Genomic DNA, 21505 nt, shown 5'->3' with positions numbered 1-21505 from the left:
GTCATTTTTATCACACAAGTAGATTACAGGTCAGAACCTAAATTAATCCTCCTTTCTTTTTCTTACCTGCAACACCCTTAATTAGGAGAGGCCATTTCTTTGAATAGTGTGTCTGCACCTCTTTAGAAAACTTCCTGTTGAGTATTATGGTTCCCAGGGCACTTGAAGTATGTTTTAGTATGCTTGCTCACCTGGAGAGGGTAATGGGAGTCATACATTACACTCTTTCAACAAAGTAAGATACCAAGAATAAATTTTTAAAAATCAGCTGGGTTGTGTCTAATAAAACTGTATATTTTTCCATTTCCTTTATAGCCCACCAGACGGTCTGCTAGATTGTCAGCGGTGAGTACTTTAGAACCCTCTTGTTGTTAGTTCTTATGAGTAAATATTCCCTCTGTTCAGGACAAAGCAGCAGAAGGAAGATTAAGGTGTTATTTCCCTTGAGTTTTTTTGTTTCCTTTTTGGAAATCAACGTGGGTCACAATCTGTGGCAAATGTGACTGGTGTTGCCAAGCAATTCAGTTGATCAGATATGTCAGTGAAAAGTAGCTGCCAGCCCCATTACCAGGCGTACAAAACCCAGGAAGGTGTTTGATATTTCTAGATCTCTGAAACAAAAGAAGCACATTAGCAAAGTCCTACCCTTCTGATTCTGCACATGATGTGTTAAAGTGGAGATGAATTACGATCCTCTCTCCACGGCCTATACTTTATTCAGAAACATGCTAAAAGTCATCGGAATCCGTGCGCTTTAGTCCCATTTCAGAACTAGAGAATCTTTGGAAAAGTAATGATTCCACTTTGCCACTCAGAGTCTCCCTCTGTGGGCCAGGCCTGGGGAAGAGACCAGGGTTAAGATCATTAAAGCTGGGATGGGCAGCTGTGACCAGCCTTGGCCATAAATGCGCTCCAGGCCTTCTCACCAGGCTGTGCTCCCTGCTGGCTCTTGTGGTCCTCCTTGCCGCCCTGCAGAGGTACCAGCCATTACTCTGCCACGAGAGGTCAGCCTGGCTCTCTGGTGGAGGATGTTGGTTAAAATAGCCGCAGCCCTTGCTGAGACCTGAGATGTAGGAGGAAAGGCACTGGCTTCTTGGCTGGCAGGAGTTGCTAGCTGCTTTAGCCTTCGGGGGAGCATGGATTTCATGTCAGCCAACACTTGTGCCTGGCACAGTATAGGGAATCAATGCAGAAAGGGCTATGAGGGCACTCACAAGTTCCGAAGTATAGCCAATTTGGGGTTGGGTGAGAGAGTTTCACGTAAGTCCCAACCTAAGGAAGCAACATCAGAGCCACTGGAAAGATGAAGAGCCGGGAGATGCAGTTGTGTGTGCGCACAATTAATCCGGATTCTGCCGAAGTCCCTCAAGATGGTGTGCTCTATCCAATATTAACTCTCACCATTGTTCAGTACTTATGTTTTAACTTCCGTTAGGCTTAGCTGTAGATTGTACTACAAGCCGTTGTATTCTGTGGATCTCTGTCCCATTAAGGGAGTAGACCTTGTAAGTCAAATAAAAATCAAAATTTAAAACAAGGCTTTTCCTGAGCACCATGAACCAGCAGTATAAGCACCTTCCACTGAGATCATTGCCTGTGGTGCTGACACAGAGCCTCCTCAGTGGCCAGTGGGATTACAGCCTGCAAAATCTCATTTTTTCCTGTTCCATCAAAACACTTAAATGCTGAATGGAGGAGAGGTCTATCTTTACAGAAAATACAAAAGGAAATCTTTGCTGTGAATTGTGACAACAAATACATGTTAATGCAATATATCAAAGCCTCACATTACAAAATTTTTTAAATTCTGAAAACCTAGTAGCCATGCAAGCTGCTGTTTAGGTAACAGACTACAGATTCAGGTGGTAAGAAGCTTAATAAAAATATCCCTTACTTTTCAGACCCAGTTGTCCTTTTTTATTTGAAAAGTCCTAACAGCCAATCTTCTGGAATTGAACTGTCTACAATTTTACTTTATGCGTTTGATGAACAGGGCCAGATTCAATATGAACCTGAACCACCTACAGGCACCAGGGACGAACATGTATTTTCTCCAGAGGGGGATATCCTGGGCAGTGTTTTCTGTTCAAAAGCCATTCTCCCTAGTGTTGGGAGAGATGGACACTTATTTTTTTCTAGCTTGATGAGAGAAATATTTGCCCTAAAATAGCTATAGAAAAGCAGAGGCTTTAATGGGTTATCTTCCCCCATGTCCTCATGTGCCCCCACCCGCCCTGGAAAGCAGGTGAGGGCTGAAGCTCTATATGTTATGGAGGGAACCATGGCCACAGGGCAAGCAGTGCTCATGGCAGCAGGGAAGAGAACCGCATGAAGCAAGAGAAAAATAGTTGCTCAGTGGGCTCTTTGGCTAAGTTTAAGAGAAATCTTAAACTTTGGGAGCTAACAGTGGACGTTTTATTATAATCATGTTCTTGATAAAAAGCTCTAGAGGCAAATAAGCCTAGTGTCTGGGTGGGCGAGAGATTCTTCTCACCTTGAGCTGGCATTGGAGAGGATGCGAATAGGAAGAAGCTGAAGCTTGGCTACAGAACTTGAAATTGACATCAGAGGTGGAAGGATGTGGAAATGATTTTGAAATACTTCACAGGCAGCGGTCTTCATTACCGGATGGGCTTTGCCTGCAATTGTGCTGTGATTTCTAGACTGTTGGGAAGGCCAGTGTGACTGAATTCATTGAGTCATTTGGCCGAGGGCCTGAGTCATTCCTCTTGCTGCTGTGCTGTGATCAAAGGAAGTACAGAGACATCAGAGCTAGAAGCTTAAACCTGTTCCTGGAGAGCTACTCTGGACTGGGGAATAAAGAGTCGGCTTTTAAATCTCACCTGCTGTTCACTTGAGAACCCAGGATGAAAATAGTCACGAAATGCACGGATCTTTATGCTGCTACCTGATGCCGAAAATAGAAAGAGGTTTTTTTTTTTTTTTTTTTTTATGAACAAAATCGTAGTCAAAATGAACTGGTGTCTTCTGCAGTCTCGTTGCATTCCTTTTGGTCTCGAGGGTTGTCTTTTTCAGTATTTGTGTAATTTATCTTTGCAGAAACCTGCTCCACCCAAACCTGAACCTAAACCAAGAAAAACGTCTGCTAAGGTAAGAGGTGCTCCTTTGACTGACTTTGGCCTTTTAAACAATGAATAAATTATAATTTTGTATCGAAAAATCCCCCAAGGAAAAATCACATGTAATGATTCGGGCTAAATGTACTGACTAGGAAACTGTCACCATTGTTACAAAAGGCATAAAGCACGGTTTTACGCTTTCCCAGGAAAGTGCTTCCCATTTGGTCAGTAAAGGTGAAGGAAGTCAGAGCATGGTGCTCGGAGAAGCCGCCTGTCCAGGAGGGTTTGTTAGCAGTGCGCCAGAGTGGCTCGGGAGGTGGGAGGCTGGGCCCTGGTATTGCAGCTGCCAGTAGCTCAAGGGCTTGGGGGAGGGGATCTGACTTCGTATAACTGGTCTTAGTGGCTTAGTCTGATGACTGACATGTAATAATTAACACTAGCCCATAATTAATATCAGCAAACATTTATATGGTGGCTCTTATACTATGCCAGACCCTGTTCTTGCTTCTCTTATGAAACCCTCGCATCAACCCTATGAGGTAGGTACACATACCCCATTTTGCAGACAAGGAAACAAGCAGAGAGGTATGAAGAAACTTGTCCCAAATTGCTTTTCTGTACTCTGCCCTTCAGAGCAGTGTTGTGAATTGTTTGAAATGATGTGTGTTTGTGGCATGGGTAGGTGATTCTGAAGCAGAACTCGCCCCTGTGGCTTAGTCTTCAAATCAGGAACTTTTCTGGGCGCCTGGGTGGCTCAGTCAGTTGGGCATCTGACCCTTGATTTCGGCTCGGATCATGATCTCACAGTTCGTGGGCTCGAGCCCCGCATCAGACTCTGCGCTCCCTGACAGTGCGGAGCCTGCTTGGAATTCTCTCTCTCCCTCTCTCTCTTCCCCTCCCCTGTTCGTGCACATGCTCTCGCTCTCTCTCTCAAAATATATATATACTTGTTTTTAACAATCAGGAAATTTTCTTCACCTGGGACTTCATTTTCAAGCATTTTCTCAGCCTTCTAGTCACTCAAGTCCCACGTCCCCACATGAGATGTTTCTCTTGCTGGCTTCTTTCCTGGTTTCTGCCTCCTCCATCACTTCCCACTGCTGGTGCCCTCCACGGCAGAACCACTTCTCTGTAGTGAGAGACGAGGCCCACTGAACAAATACATGAGGAGAATCACCACCTTTTTCCCAGAGGAGAAAGTCAGTGGATATTCTAAGCAGCCCATTACATTTTCACAGAGACTCAGTGTAACTCACTCGACGCACTGCAAAATTGGGTTCCCCTCCCCCTGGAAAGCCACCATGTTGGCCCTGGTTTTGCTTTACCTTGTGTTTGGGCGAGGTTGGCTGATTTTTACTGACATCACACCCTAACATGCCTTGTTTCCCTCTATTAGAAAGAACCTGGAACAAAGATTAACAAAGGTGCTAAAGGGAAGAAGGAGGAAAAGCAAGAAGCTGGAAAGGAAGGTACTGCACCATCTGAAAAAGGTGAAACTAAAGCTGAAGAGGTACTTTCCATAAATACCCCCCACTGATTGAATCAGTGTCTTAAAAGAAATTGCTCAATCCTTCAGCCGGTGATAGCACGTTCATAATGACTCTTTTTATTGCCCGTAATGTTATTACAGATCCACATCTCTCGCTCAACTGTTAATGTCTCAACCTCCAGAGGTACCCCACCCAGCACACTGTCAGTAAAGGGGCAGATTGAAACAGTGAGAGTTAAGGGTACAGTAGAAAATTCTGCATGTTTGCAGTGACTAGAATCAGATAGTAGTGTGGTGTTTTTTTTTATTATGAACAGTGGGAGCTTACAGGTAAAGCTTCTGTGGTCGTTTGAAAACCAGAAAGCAATAAATGCAGCCAAGTGTTTGCCTACTATATTCCTGCCTTGTCTGTTTCACACCCAGAGTTGAAATAGGTTTTGCAATCGAGCTGCTAAAAACCAGATGTTCAGAGTGTGTGTGTTGGTCGGGTGGACTTTCTTTTGGCTGATAGTAGCTTTAATAGTAACTATATCTCCCCCCCCCTTTCTTTTTCACAGGCACAGAAAACTGAATCTGTAGATAACAAGGGAGAATGAATTGTCATGAAAAATTGGGGTTGATTTTATGTACCTCTTGGGGCAACTTTTAAAAGCTATTTTTACCAAGTATTTTGTAAATGCTAATTTTTTAGGATTCTACTAGTTGGCATACAAAAATATATAAGGATGGACATTTTATCTTCTCATAGTCATGCTTTTTTGGAAATTTCCATCATCTTCAAGTAAAATAAATATGAGTTTATTATTGAAAGCTATGTGTAAGGTTGATTGAGCATTCCATGCACTTGCTTTAAAAATCGGGTCCTGTGGATACTGTGGTGTTTCTACTGTGCGTATTTAAATTTTTCACGCAGTTTTTCTAGAGCAATAATCAGTGGTGCTTTTGTACCTAGGTTTTATGTGGTTTTAATGAAACATGGATAGTTGTGGCCACCTGCTGACTATTTGTGGTTTAAAATAAAAGGTTTTCTTGCCTGCAAAATACCTGCCTCTTAGTAGTGTCTTTACTATAAACTTGGGCAGTGTTTCATTTCGTTGTTGCAGAAGATGTGAAGAATATTTCCAGTGCGTGCCATAACAGCATTCTTAATAAGTCAAGTAGGATTATTTCTTAATTCTTTGGCCTGTAAAAATGTTATTATTTTAATGAAACCATTGGTGAGTGCTAGTGTGGAAGAATTACATCTAAAACACTTTATATCAGAAGTGGTCATCAATGATCACCATATAATAAGCTTTTAATAAAACATTACTTTTTCAAAGTTCTTTATAAACAGCATAGAGTTCTGTTAAACCAGAGAAAAACCATAAACTAGTGCTGATCCTTGAAAATCTCTCCCTTTCAAAATATACTAAGTCACATTTTACTAAAATACTTTCCCATTTGTTGAGGACTTCACAGCCTTGAAAGCTCTCTACCCGGCATGACCACATTTTAGCCTTGCATCAAGCTAAGAATGGAGGTAGCATAAGTAATATTAGAGGTCCTTTCTAGGCTAAGAAATGGGGACTTGGATGTTTATGCCTTACTTCAGGAAAGAGAAAAACCAGGATTTGAACCTGGTCTTTCGAATTTTAAACATAGCCTGTCTCGGTCTGTTCAGGCTGCTGTAACAAAATCCGATAGTTTGGGTGTCTCATAAACAAGAGAAACTCATTTCTCACTGTTTTGGACACTGGAAGTCTAATATCAGGGTATGAGCATGGTTTGGTGAGGGCCCTCTTCTAGGTTGTAGAATTCTGTGTGCTTACATTGTGGAAGCTCTCTGGAACCTCCACCGTTGTGATTTAAGCACCTCCAAAAGGCCCCACTTCCTAATACCATCATCTTTGGTGGGTGGGATTTCAACATAGGAAAATAGGGGGATCACAAGCATTCAGACCATAACAGGCTCCTCTTTCTGGAATGACATAGGTGTGCCGGGAACATAGGAACTACTTTTTGTTTCTTTTTTTTTTTTTTTTAATGCTTATTTTTTTTTATTATTATTTTTTTTAACGTTTATTTATTTTTGAGACAGAGAGAGACAGAGCATGAACGGGGGAGGGGCAGAGAGAGAGGGAGACACAGAATTGGAAGCAGGCCCCAGGCTCTGAGCCATCAGCCCAGAGCCCGACGCGGGGCTCGAACTCACGGATGGTGAGATCGTGACCTGAGCCGAAGTCGGCCGCTCAACCGACTGAGCCACCCAGGCACCCCTTTTAATGCTTATTTTTTGAGAGAGAGGCGAGCAGGGAAGAGACAGGCAGAGAATCTGAAGCAGGCTCACTGCTGTGAGCGCAAAGGCAGACGCAGGGCTTGAACCCACGAACCTTGAGATCATGATCTGAGCCAAAGTCAGACACTCAACCTACTGAGCCACCCAGGCACCCCGCCACCCCCCCCAACAGAGAACTACTTTATAAATATAATTATTTGGTTTTTCTTTGCATTCCTGAGAAGTTTGGAGACTGCATGAGCACCCAAGAAAGCTGAATTCTGGGGATTCCTCTTAGATGAGGACTTGAATCTTTTAAGATGGAAAGTAGCACCTGAATTGCTCAGAGGCTCTTGTAAGGAGGCTGTAATTCCTCAGGGCCTTAGCATATACTGTGGGGGCTCAGAACTTGTGTCAGTGCCCCCAATCTGTCCTTAATCAACTGCATTTACTATCCATATTATATCCAGAAGAATCTTATTCATAGCTTTTTTTTTTTTTGCTTCTGATTATAAAATGTACCTTAATTTGTGTTGGACATGCTGAACACCACTTTTACCCAAAGAAAAATAGCTGGTATCCAGTGAATACGAAAATATTTTCAATGTGCAGTCAGTACACAGTTGACCTATGTTCTTGGCCTGCTTCCATTTCACAAATGCAGTGTAAACTCCACAGGTCTACTTTTTAAACAGTAACAAAAGTGCCACAGGTGATTTTTTTTTAAATAAACATAACAATAGTACGAAGGAGAAAAAAGCCAACGTCCTCCTTTCCCGCACTCCTGTGTCCTAGAGGTAACACTGCACACCATTTTCTCTATGACTGTGTATGGATGTGTGTATCTATGAATGTACATTCACACACATGTAGATGCACATATAATTGTTAAAGGAGAATATTGTATACATTCTATTTTGAACTTATTCAGCCAATAAATTATAGTTATAGGTAAAGATTATTTCTAATACTGCAGTGATACTGCAGTAAACCTTCTTGTTCACAAAGCTTTTGCCTACGTAGATTTTTTTACTTAACTAATTTCTAGAAGTGGAATGTCTGAGTCAAAGGGAATGTACATTTGACATCTTGACTATGGCCAAGAGAGTTGTACTCATCCACTTCCATCAACAGTATATAAATGACATCTTTCCTTACCTTTGCCAGCACTCTTATTTTGGCCAGTCTAGTAATGAAAACTAATGCCTCACTGTTCTAATTTTAGTGGTTTTTTTTTTTTTAAGTTTATTTATTTTGAGAGGAGGGGGGAGGAACAGACAGAGAGAGAGAGAATCCCAGAGACCCTGTGCTGTTAGCATGGAACCCAACACAGAGCTCAATCTCACGAACGATGACCTGAGCTGAGATCAAGAGTTGGAGACTTAACTGACTGAGACACTCAGGTGCCCCAAATTTTTATTTTATTACTAGTAAAATAAAGTTTTTCATATATTTAATGGTCATTTGAGTTTCTTCTGTGAATGATGTTGTTTTTCTACTTTTCTGTTGGGGATCACTGTGTTTTAGTCATTCACACAAAAAAAATCATTATTTACAATGATCATTGATGCTATTACTTTTATGCAAACACAAATATCAGGGATTCTGTAGGTCATTGGTACATGTGTATTAAAGTTTATGGGTATTATCGTTACCACATTAGCAAAGTGAAGGAATACTGTAGAGCAGATAACTACCAAAATCACGTAAGAGCCTTAGTTTGGTTCCCCAAAATTTGATCTGATGGTTATCCTGCTGTGAGTCTGGATACACTGCCTGCAAACAGATGGAAGTTTTGGTCCTACCCATGACTGCCACATTGCTTACCTCAGCAGTGAATTTATACATGTTAAAAAGTAGCCACCTTCTCCAAAACACCTATCTGCTAATCTGACGGAAAATCCTAACCCTATGAATCTACAATGACTTTGAGTCATTGACGTTCCCTGTGGTTAAGCAGTGTACTGCTTGTATAATCATACGTTTTAGTTCTGATATTCTCCCTGGAGATGGCCCCATGGATTGTAGTATTAGAGTGCAATGTTCCTGAAATTCCAATTTTTAAATTCTAAGAAAAGATAATCTGAAAGTCAAAATCCATTGGTCTAACAATAGGTGAGATCTCCCATAAAATCTTGAATGTACATTTACATAATTCAGGAATTTGAAACAAGGTTATGAAACAAAGACTTTTTTTCCTGTCCCCAAATTTTAGGGGACTTCATTCTTAGCCCGAGGTACAAGTGCTGTCCCCTTTACCAATCCTAGCAGGCATAGGGAACTCATCTCAACTTTTAGCTGCCACATATGCTAACAAACATGTCTTCTGAATGCTTTTCACTTAATCATGAATTCCAAACTTGTATACTGTTTTCTATTATTTTATTCAGAACATTGACTTTAAATCTCTCAGAATAACTTTAATGATTAAGATAATAAGTAGTGGTTCGCCTGGGTGGCTCACTTGGTTAAGCATCCGACTTCCATTTAGGTCGTGATCTCATGGTTCATGGATTCGAGCCCTGCATCAGGCTCTGTGCTGACAGCTCAGAGCCTGGAGCCTGCTTCAGATTCTGTGACTCCCTCTCTCTCTCTGCCCCTCCCCCACTAGTGCTCTGTCTCTTTCTTCAAAAATAAATGATAAAAAAATTTTTTAACAGAAAAAAGGTAAGTTTTAATTTATTAATAATTATTAATATAAATTATATGTGAATATATATTAATATATAAATAATATAAATTATTTAATTTATTAATAATAAATAATAAACAGTTTATTCAATGCCCTGTGACAAATATTTTACATAAATTGATTTGGGAGAAAACTTGTGAATTCTGTATTATTTTAATGTTTCCATCTCCTAGTAAAAATGAACCCAATTTTCCAATGCCAAATAGAGTTCAGACTTACTTAAAACTGCTAAGGGAACTTTGTGATTATGTATTTCTCCTTCATGAGAGAAGAGTGTCTTTGAAATTCCAGTTTAAAACGATATTTATATATAAATGTCATGACGTTGAATTAAGCAATGGTTTATTAGGTATGACACCAGAAGTACAAGTAAGCAAGTAAAAAAGTGGACAGTTTCACAAAAATTTCAAGAGAGAGAACAGCCACAGAATGGGAGAAACTATTTCCAAATCATATATCTGATAAGAGTCTAATATCTAGAATATGTAAGGAACTCTTCTTACTATTCAAAAACAAACACTTTTTGGGGCGCCTGGGTGGCGCAGTCGGTTAAGCGTCCGACTTCAGCCAGGTCACGATCTCGCGGTCCGTGAGTTCGAGCGCCGCGTCAGGCTCTGGGCTGATGGCTCGGAGCCTGGAGCCTGTTTCCGATTCTGTGTCTCCCTCTCTCTCTGCCCCTCCCCCGTTCATGCTCTGTCTCTCTCTGTCCCAAAAATAAATAAAAAACGTTGAAAAAAAAAAACACTTTTTAAATATAATTTTAAAATGGGCAAAGGATTTTTAAATAGATGTGTCTCCAAAAACATACATTGATAGCCAATATGCAAATGAAAGGATGCTCTACAGTTAGTAATTAGGAAAATGCAAGTCAAAATCATTATAAGATACCATTTTACATGCACTAGGATGACTTAAAAAATAGCAAGTGTTGGAAAGGAAGTGGAGAAATTGGAGCCCCTTTTCATTGCTGACGGGAACCTAAGATAATGTAGCCTCTACAAACAACAGTTTGTCATAACCAAACGTTAAGGAGGGTTAAGGAGGGTTACCATACGATATAGCAATTCCACTCTTGGTATGCACCCTAAGGAACTGAACACATATTCCCACAAAAACTAGTACATGAATGTTTATAACAGTGTTATTTCTAATAGCCAAACGCTGGAAATAATCCTGATGTCCATTAACTAATGAATGGATAAGCAAAATATAGTATCTCCACACAATGGAAAATTAGTCATGAAAAGTGATGAAGTACTGATACATGCTACTACCTAGATGAACCTTGAAAACACCATGCTAAGTCAAAGAAGGCAGTCACCAAAACCACTGATATGATTTCAAGTATATGAAATGTCCAAAATGGGCAAATTTCATAGTGGTTGAAAGTAGGTATGTGATTGCCAGGAACTGGAGGGAGAGGAGAGTGGGGAATGGTTGATAATCGGTACAGAGTTTCTTTTTTGGAGTGATGAAAATTTTCTGGAAGAGTGATAATGGTTGCACAACCTAGTAAATATACTAAGAGCCAAAGATGCATACACTTAAAAAATGACATTTGCAAGGCCACTGTGCAAGCACAGGACTTAGAATCAGGAGGTCTGGTTTTAAATCTCCGTGCTAACTCACTAAGTGTGTGAACCCACATAGGTCATTTAATTTCTGCCTCTCAATTTCTCCTCCTTAAAATAGAATTAATACCTGTTTGACAAAGCTGTTAGGATAGAATGAGATAGTCACGGAGAAATCACTTAGTGCAGTGCCTAAAATACAGTAGGTTTTCCATAGATGCCAGTTGAATTGAAAATGGATGAATACAAATGAGCCGTGTAGGCTTTGATGAGTGTATATCATGTATGATCGTTGTAGGCTGTCAGCCTCTAGTCAATCTCCTTTGAACAGTACAAAAGGAAGAATTGTGTTCCACTTAGAAGGCAATATAGTGTAATGGTTAAGCTTATGAATTCTGAAACCAGACTGCCTGGGTTCAGATCCTCTTTGTTAAATACTGTCTGTGTGACCATGGACAGATTTACTTAGTCTCTCTATCTATACTCTGTATAACTTAGAGTTCCCATCTGTAAATGGAAAGAAAAATAGTTCCTACTGTATAGGATGTTATAAATGTTAATGGTACAAAGTAATGTTCAGGAAGTATTATATTTAGTCAAAACATGGAGCAGATGAGAGGTTAGGTCCTTGAAAGGAGCATTGTCTCACTCTCCTTTGTAACACACAGTAGAGGCCAAAATAATATTTGTTGAACTGAATGTGGCCTTCCAGAGACAGAGAACTAAGTTCAGGGTTGTTACCATTGCTATTTCCATCTCCAAATTAAGCTAATTGGATGGGGTAAATCAAACATACAAACTACAATTCTGGCCAGTCTTCCTTGAAATTAACATAAAAATTAAACCATTTTAGTTTGTATTTAATGTCTTTTAAAACACCAATGCCATAACTTTAAGAACATTTTTTCTGTTAGTTGTGGTATTATTCTTATAATAATACTTGTTTAACCTGTGTACTCACATACTTATTTTAATTTAGCACCAACTTTACTTTTCTAGAAAAATACACCATGATCTATAATTCCTTTATTTCTAGATCACAAAGCACTTAACAGTTAAACAGGGAACATTCTCTTAGAGATAAATACATCTGGACCTAAGGTAATGGGCCTCATTGAGTTCCTTGAAGTCAAATCATCAACTCTGAAGATGGGAAGAATCCCTGGGATCATGCAGTTCCTCTCTGATACGATTTAGATTCCCATTTACAACAGGACCAGCAAAGAGTTTCTCAGACTTACATCTGGTCATAAAGGAGTTATCCCTCAAACAACTCTCAAAGTTAGGAAGTACTTTCTTATTATTGAGCCAAGAGCAATCTCCTTGTAGCTCTCCCCATTGATCCCGGTTCCACCAGGACCAGGGACATATCGAAGTAACTGATTCTTCCCCCCAGCAGTCCCTCAAACGTCTGAAAACACCTATTATGGTGCCTCATAAACACTTCGGTTTCTCTCATTCTTATGGATTATGTTATTGGACCTAGATCTTTTTAAAAATGTATAATGCATTTAAATTAGTCTCATAAATTCAGATGGTTGAGAAATGGAAACAAAATTTCAACACATTAGGTTGAACAGTATGAAATAGCTATCTTATGGACCTTCAAAAATGGTGATTTCATATGGTTCAACCTACACTTTTCCTCAGTTTTTCCCCCTTTAGGAAACTTGATTAGTGAGTTCATCCTGTTCTCTAATTTAAGTATGTTTACAAGGCAAAGAGCACTTCAAGACTGCACCAAAGTCTGTCTTCCAGATTTATCCATTCATCAAAAATACACTGAACGTCTAAATGCTGAGCATTTTGCATGGCATTAGGGATTCAGTAGTGAGAAGGTCAGTGTCCCTACTTCTTAAGCTTAGAGCTTAGTGGGAAAACCAACATTAATTACTTAGTAACACAAATAAATACATATTTACAAGAGCGATTACAGAATTCTAATCTCTTCCATGGTAAACCCTTCATGTAGTTCCTGTAATGGACTCCATTTTGAGAAAGATATTAGCCACAAACAAACCCACAGGAAACTAAGGTAACTTACTGAATAGCATTTTTAAAGTATTATTTACATGGTTGCTATAAAGCACCTGTGAAAAATGACAATTTGGGTTTGGCATAATAAATGTTTCGTTGTTCTTCCAGGAGATAATTGCTCCTGTATTTCTCATGCCTTTTCCAGGGATATCTTTTTGACTTAGAAGACTCCAATCCCACAAGTGACTCCTGAAAATTAACTTGACAGGTGAAACAGATTCTTGAGGGAACAGAGGATGGGAGGAAAGTGGCCTAGGAGCTGGAAATCACAAAACTGGATTGACCTTTGTGGGCATCTGATTTAGCTTTGCTCTCAGAGCCAAGTCTCTTTTGAATTCTAGAAAAAACTTTTTTTTTCCTGCACAATTTTTTAGGTCTTTTAATAGTAGGCTCCAAATCAGGACAAGGTGATTTAAAAGTATATATGTACTGTTTTTGATGGAATTCAATTTAAGAAATGGGTAATGAGTGATACACTTAAAAACTGGTTTGCTGAGCACATACAAAAAGTCTCAGGAGCTGCACTGAACTAGCAACTGTTATGCAGCTATGATGTTCTGAGCACTTTGCTACAGAAGTAATAACAAACCCAAAAAGAGATGCGAGTTTTGGCTTCAGTCTTATGAGATAAGACACGCCTTGGCTCTATGCATTTCTGGATTCTTTTTACAAGAAGTTGAATACTGATTCATCAAAACTGAGAGTAAAATCCTCCATAAGTCAGCAACTGTAAAATGTCTACAATGTGCCCCGTGGTGAATAGCAACAAAAGGAAACTTTACTGACCTTTTCTGTCAAAATGAGTTGCTTTTCCCTTGCATTCTCATAGCACTTTTCTTGACCTATATTTTGTACTTATTTTATTTCATCTGGTACCATAAAACAATGCTTCTTTGTCTGTTTCTCTAAGTAGAAACAGAGAGGCAAGGAGCCTTTCATCCTTGTATTCTCCATAGCACCTACCTAGTGCTCAGTACATAGTAGTTACTTAATGAATGTTTATTGAAATGTTTAGGTACACTAAATTAAAAGTCAAACTTTCCTCTCCACTTTCAAAGTCCTGCTAACCTCAAAGGAAGGCAAAACTACAACACTTCATAAGAGAGGAAAAAAGACCCTAGCATACAATATTAAGTGTTAAATGTGTACAGTTCAGAACTATCTTGAGCATCTGTGGGAAGATTCAATGGTAGGGAAAAAGCATGGAGGCTCCTGATTTGTTAAGGAGGCATGGATGAGTCAGAGAGGAGCAAGAGGACCTGTCAGACAAGGGAACAGTCTTTATAAAGGCTGGAGGCAAGTATGTAGTATCAAATATATCTAGAGTAGGTTCATCTCCCAAAACTATGTTTTGGGTACCTGAGAAAATTGATTCACCGCTGCCTGCTTCCATTATGTAAAATGATTGGGTTGGATTTGATTAATGGCTTGTAAAACCATTTTAAAAACAGTAAGGTACTAATAATTCTCTCTTGATAATGATGGGAAAACTGCAGGGGGGTGTATGACTCACCCTCTTGACCATCACCTCATCCCTAGGGGCAGCTCCTAACGTTCATGGGCTGAACCCTTGGAACCCAAGTGTGTTGAACCAAGGGATCTCTGAAGGCCTGGGTGACAGGATGACTCTTCCCAACTACCAAACTTGCTCAGTTTGTGCAGAAAGACAGGGATACATGATGACCGGAGTAGAGCATTGATGGTAGGAAGCAGAGAACACTGAGACTTTGGACATAAATCACTCAGCACTGTGCCTAGCACACAGTTGCAATTCAGGAAATGTGATATAACGTATGTGGGAATGTGATATTATGGGCTAAGAATGTGAGCTCTACATGGTCATGGAAGCATTGAATGGCAGTCACCAGTGTTTGGATTTGATCCAGCAAGAAACATGGAGCCCTCCTGGCTTCTTGCCCTGAGAAGACACAGGATGAGCATGGTGTCCAAGGAAGAGGATTCTGGCAATTAATTCAATTTTTAACCCATATTTTCCCTTTAATTAGAATATAGTCTGGATATTGCATTTCACAGGATTATTATTAGTTTTTTCTAAGGTGTAAAATAGTATTATAGTTATTCTTAGGAAATCTATGCTGAAGTCTTTTAGGGATAAAGTGTTGTGATAGCTGCAACATTTTCAAATAATTCAGATACGTACACACGCATACATATACAAATATCCATCTACATAGATATAGCAAACACAGCAAAATATTAATTGTTGGATCTAGTGGTTTATATACGAACTCCTTATATTATTCTGTTCTGTATACTTGCATATTTTCATAAAAAAGAGTTGGAAAAGAAGTGGGGGGAAATGTTTTCCTTTGATCTTCTTATAGGAGGAAGAGAACAATTAATAGTGATAGTCACTAATGATACTCCTACACATTAGGAGAATACTTACTCTGTGACAGTCTGTGAAGTAAAAAAATTGGTCTAACCCAAAGCTCCTGAGAAGTAAACTTTTAAACTCTTACAATTTCCCAAGTGATAGGAGTGTTTTTGTTATTCCTGGTAGGCACCTTGGGCCATGAGTATCAATCTAAACTGGGGTGGAGGAGGATGAGGTAGAAGACTGGAGACTGATGGGCAGTCAGTCAATGGGCAATCAGTCAATTAGTCATGCCTATGTAATAAAGCCCCAGTTAAAACTCTGGATACCAAAGCTCTGGTGAACATCCCAGCATGGCAGTATTGCATGTGTATTGTTACACATCGATACCAGAAGGGTAACACATTCTGAGGAAAACAGAAGCTTTGCCTTTGAAACTCTGCTAGACTCCACTCTATGTGTCTCTTCCTATAGCTTGTTCTAATTTGTATTCTTCCCCTTAATAAATCATAACCATGACTGTAACTCACTTCCGGTGAGTTCTGTGAATCCTTCCAGTTTTATCACATTATCAACCCCAGGAGTGGTTTTGAGAACTCCTTGAACTTGCAGTTGGTCTTAGAAGTGACCACAGTCTTGGAGATTGTGCCATTAGGCTTTGCAGTTTGGTGAACACAGGCTCAGATATTCTCCTTAGTATTTTTGTATGAATGTTAAATACTCATGACCTAAGCATAAATGAATTGCAGTAGGACCTACTATGTGGCCTATTTCACAGATAAGGAAACTTAGGAACAAATAACTAATTTGCCCAAGCTTATATAGTGAGTAAATGGTGAACTAGAGTTTAAACTGTGGCAGGCTGCTCCAGAGCTAGTGCATCTTGTTGACAAGGAAACAAGTCTCTATCAGGAATACAAGTGAAAAGAATTCCAGAGGACATAGGTCCAGGGAGCAATGTAGGTTGAGTTCCGTGTCTTCCATTCTCTAGCTGCAGAAATGTATAATAATAATACACCTTCAGAATGAATACCCTGAGGCACAGCAAGACACTGCCCTGAAAGACAGATTCAGTGATGTTTAATACTACTCACTTTGTTTTGTAAGGCCATTAAGTGGACTAATTAATTTTATAAAGAAGTCCAAGAATTCTAACAGAATGGGCTTTCTCATAAACGTTCCCCTTATCCAAGTAACAAGACCTCCACATTCTCTGACCATTCTAGTTAATAGGAGGCCTGCTGTAAAATTTCAGTGGCATGGAAAAATTGCTTTAAAAGCGAGAGCAGTCCCACACCTCTTTCCACTAATTGATAGTTGACAGTAATCCAAATCTAAATGACATGTGCTTCAGAATTCAAAAATAGGAATGGTAAAAACTTTAACACCCTAAAAAAAAAATAAGATGAGGAAAGAAGACCTATCTAACAAATGGAGCTCCTATAGACTCTTCTTTGCAAAATTCAAAATGTTCCAATGGGAAAGGTCTAATTTTCAACAAGCCACAAATTTCAAGACTTTGCAAGCACTTTGGTAATTTCGTAAATCAACTAGCTGAATATGTGTTCAATTTTAATCAAATTGTCACAAAAGCTTGCAGACAAATGGTACTATATAGGTGCAAGCAAAAAGTGTGAATGACTGTCTGCAGTAGTCACCAAAGTCGGACATTTGCTCTTTGAATACGTGCACTGATGTGTGAACAATGTCCTTACACAGGTTGTGCGATGCTATTCTTCTCTTGCCACCCCCAAAAAAGCCTGGAGGTAAGCAATTCACTAGTGGGGGAAAAAATTAAGCAATGCCAAGAGTACATAAAAACAAGAGAGATCCAAGAGATTAAACTGCTGGTGCCGCTTTATTCTGCTAACTTGAGCCTAATGGCCAAACGACTCTCTTAAGAGGTTTTAGTTTGTGCCTCTCTATGGAATTCCTTAAGTGACTTATATTTCATCTAAAACATAAAACCCACAAGTCCAAACACTATGTCTTGACATTATGCTTTGCTCTGATCTCTGCTATCATCATTTTCTGATTTTTTTCCATCATTAAAAACAAATCGATTCTAAAACGTAATTACACACTGTTCCAAAACCTCATGTAGGAAAAACAGAAACAAAACAAAGAAAGAAGAAAAAAAACACGCACTACAAAAGGAAAACAGGAAACAGTGTTTCTATAAACTGAGAATAGTGCAAGGGCCTGAAATCATTATTACACCGTATGTTAACTAACTTGGATTTAAATTTTAAAAAATAAATTCAAAAAAAACTTAAAAAAACCCCACAATACTAAAAGTGCCTTTCTCATAGGAGTGTTGTGAGGATTAAATGAATTAATATTTTTAAAGTGCGTAGGACAGCACCTTGCACGTAGTAAGCTATATAACTTTGTTTAATACAGTTTTTTAACACAAGCAGAAGAAACGTCTGGGTCACAAGTGGAATGAAGTGAGTGAACATGAGAAACCCGCCTTTGTCCTCCTTCCAAGTAATTTAGCACCGTGAGGCAGTCGTGGAGCAGATAGAATTGAGGTACAGTGGGAGAAATGTGTTTCAAGCAAGTCTCAGCTAAGTGTGTTATCCCTCGGTTTATTTTCATTATATGAGTTTTTTGATTCTGCATACTTTGAAGTTTGCCTCAAGGGAAAAAGTTGAATTGGGACTCTTTGTGACTAGAATCTTTGGCCTAGAAGGTTGGCACCTTCGACTGTTTCTCATGCCAAGCCTTTGAGATTCTGTTCCCGTTCCAAAAGCTGACAGGAGCTTCCTTGCAAGTTGTTCTAAAAGAAATGAATGAGACTAAACTCCAACAGATTTCTGCCTTTATGGACCCTTAACTAGCCTAATTAGCTTGGTGAATTAGCAGTACGAAGGCCAGAATGCAGAGTGCAGCAGGCCCCAGCACTGGGGGTGGACACATACGAGGCCCACAGATCACGAAGCAGGACCAGTCCTGCGGCCCGTGGGGGACACTCAAGAAAGGCTGCCCTGAAAACACTGCAGAAAAGCTGCTGCCATCTTTTGGCTGATTGCACAGGAACATGGATTTTGAACCATGAGCTATGCAAATCTATACCCACAAAAAGGCTTTGTAATGCCAAACCTGGTGAGCATAAGATATTACATCGTTTATACTTTTGGACTTGAAAAAAATGAAGGAAAATGTTAATTAAGGTGGTTCTGAGTAGCTCTTTTCCATCCCCAATGGGAGGGAGGAAATGACTGCCAATGGAAAGTGGCATTAAGCAGGGACAGAAGGGACCCAGGGTTTCTTAGTACAGTTGTACTAGACCCAGTCAGAGCCACCCCCTTTGCATAACAAATATTTGTCTCCTCTATTATACTGTACTAATGCTTATAGGTAATATACCCATAGGTGTAATTTTAAAAACTCAATATACTGCTCTAACTGCAAAATGCAGAAGAATTTAAAAGGAAAGTAATTTATAATAAACTATTTCTATATGTAAATGTTTGATCATGATTTAACAAGAAGACATAATGGAGTAGATAGATGCACAAAATAAGTTTAGATTGAAGAAAACACAAATTCAGTGAATTATCAACATACTTCCTTTATACTGGAAACTTTGAAATCGGAGTTAAATATGTTTATATATGCATGGAATCACTGCAACACAAGAGCTGCAGTCGTATCAGAGACTCAAATACTACAAGGGCGCTGCAGTTGGTGATGTGGTGTTCTGAAATGGTGCACGACACTTGTTAAAGCTCCAAACTAAGCAGTGTTTAAAACTGTGCAAAAGGTATTCAGAATATTCAGTATGTATATGTTAAAACAGAGTTAGGTTCTAGGCTTAGAAACTTATGAGCGTGATTTCTTTTTTTAATCTACCTGAATATCTGGGGGGCCTGAGTGGCTCAGTTGGTTAAGCACCAGACTTCAGCTCAGGTCATGATCTCACGGTTCATGGGTTTGAGCCCCGCGTCGGGCTCTGTGCTGACAGCTCAGAGCCTGAAACCTGCTTCAGATTCTGTGTCTCCCTCTCTCTCTATCCCTGCCCCACTCGCACTCTGTCTCTGTCTCTCTCCCAAAAATAAATAAACATTAAAAAAATATATACATGAATATCCAATGGGGACATGAGAACATCATGAGAGATGTAAGAATGCTACACTCTGTGGGATTGTTGACGCACTGCAGGATGTCCAGCACCTCTGGTCTCTGCCCAGGAAATGCCAGCAATTTCCTTCAGACACCTCTCACCCACCTCCCCACTTCTGATCATTGTGACAACTAATAATGACTCCACAAGAGACCAGAATACCATCTGAGGGCATAGGGGTATGCTCCATTAAGGAACACCACTCTAGAACTTTAGTATCCTCTTGGTGAAGTCAGAATGGGAATGAATCTGGGCATGAGGTCAGGTCCCAAGTGATGGAGCCTCTGCTGTTGTTTGGGGGCCTGATGGCATCAAGGTCACAAATACACCTCCTTTCCTGTGTTTTTCCATTCTACCTTTTTAATTTTAGTGTACTTTATTTTTTTTAAGTTTATTTATTTATTTTGAGAGAGAGAGAGAGAAAGAGAACCTGCACACAAGCAGGGGAGAGGCAGAGAGAGAGGGGGAGAGAATTCCAAGTGGGCTCTGCTCAGTGTAGAGCCCGATGTGGGGCCCAAACCCACGGACAATGAGATCATGACCTGAGCTAAAGTTGGAAGCTTAACCAACTGAGCCTGAATACCCCTGTACATTATTTTTTTACTCAAATGTTTTGAAAGTCAAGTAGTACATAACAGTTACCTGCTATATACTTCCCCATCAAGCTCTTTCCCCAAAGGTATATACTTTCAGATATTTCCTCTGGTATTATGTATCCATAATTCTAAATATGTTTTTCTCTCCCTTAGGGATTGATGTCTTAAATCATAATCTTTTAAAATTTATATATAATTACATTATGATTATATATAATTTTATATTTTATATATAATTATGTAATTAAATAGAACTTTATATTATATATAATTAATTATAGATTAAATTATATTATTAAGTATAATATATAATAATACATATTATTAAAGTAATTTATAATCATAAATGTTATCTATTGGCTTTCAAATAGGGTATATAAATGTTTATGCCATATGTACAGCATATATTAAAATTAAGCTACTTTCATGTAGTGTTTTAGAATTTACAAGCATACACAACACTTGCACACACATCATCTCATGTGATCCTCACAGAACTTTTGAGAGGGTTATTGTTAGTGTCATTCTCATTTAAAAGATAGGAAACTGGAACACAGCTAAGTGACAGATCCAAGATCTTGACTTACAACATAGCAAAGACAAGACTAGAGCCCGGAATGTTTGCTCTTAATAGACTTGTTTTCTACCTTGCTTCAACACCTTATTTGTCTATAGACCTATTCTGCTTAGATTCCCTTCCAGCACTTCAAGGCCCTGTTCCAATGCCACTTTCTTCCTGAAACTTTGCTGACCCTCCCCAGGCTGTGAGTCCCCAGCACTTTGGCCCATACCTCCATAATAGCACTCATCACAATGAATCATGACTTGTCCTTTTCACACTGCCTGAAGTTGGATCATGAGCTCATCAAAGCCCTAGGCAGTTTCTGCTTCCTCTTTTTGTCCTCAGAGCCCAGCAGGTTATAGGGCACACGGAAGGTGCTAGTTATCCAGGAATGTGAAGAGGCATCTGTGTGTCAGGACTTGTGTTATGTGCTGGGGGTACACAGATGACCAGAACAGAACACATTCCCTGGCTTCCAACCCTCCAGTTGGTAAATACATGAATGCTTGAGTGCTACTTTCTGAAATGGATAGAGAAGCAATGATTTCAAGAGGATAGCCACACAGACTGCAGTCCACTCAGATTTGGCTTGCTTTGCACCTTAAAACTTAAAAGATTAGCCAAAACAGACTGCAAGAGATACTCATGGAGGATGAACTAGATTCATAAGGTAATGAAGATCTTGAGAGAGGAATGGAATTAACAAAAGAGGTCAGTAAAGGTATATTCTTACAAGAACAAAGATGAAAAATGA

The 21505-nt window shown here is 39.5% G+C and overlaps 1 protein-coding gene across 5 annotated transcripts in view; it reads left to right on the top strand.

The window, feature by feature from the left end:
• HMGN3 (high mobility group nucleosomal binding domain 3) overlaps window positions 1-5610 on the top strand; it is a 32129-nt gene extending 26519 nt beyond the window's left edge. The window contains exons 3-7 of one of the 5 annotated variants that reach the window (XM_058734531.1): window positions 316-345; window positions 3061-3111; window positions 4477-4590; window positions 4711-4753; window positions 5127-5610. In XM_058734531.1, the coding sequence (XP_058590514.1) occupies window positions 316-345; window positions 3061-3111; window positions 4477-4590; window positions 4711-4753; window positions 5127-5140 (252 nt within the window). In that variant the 3' untranslated portion in view covers window positions 5141-5610. Of the gene's footprint in view, window positions 1-315; window positions 346-3060; window positions 3112-4476; window positions 4964-5126 lie in introns of those variants that run through there. The other 4 variants (XM_058734530.1, XR_009263084.1, XM_058734532.1 and 1 more) reach the window with 4 other exon arrangements.
• Window positions 5611-21505: the final 15895 nt, after the last annotated feature.

The sequence above is a fragment of the Neofelis nebulosa genome, chromosome 6 (genome assembly GCF_028018385.1).
Source record: "Neofelis nebulosa isolate mNeoNeb1 chromosome 6, mNeoNeb1.pri, whole genome shotgun sequence".
NCBI lineage: Eukaryota > Metazoa > Chordata > Mammalia > Carnivora > Felidae > Neofelis > Neofelis nebulosa.
Note: the sequence above shows the minus strand (reverse complement) of the source record. Positions and strands in the feature narration are given on the sequence as shown.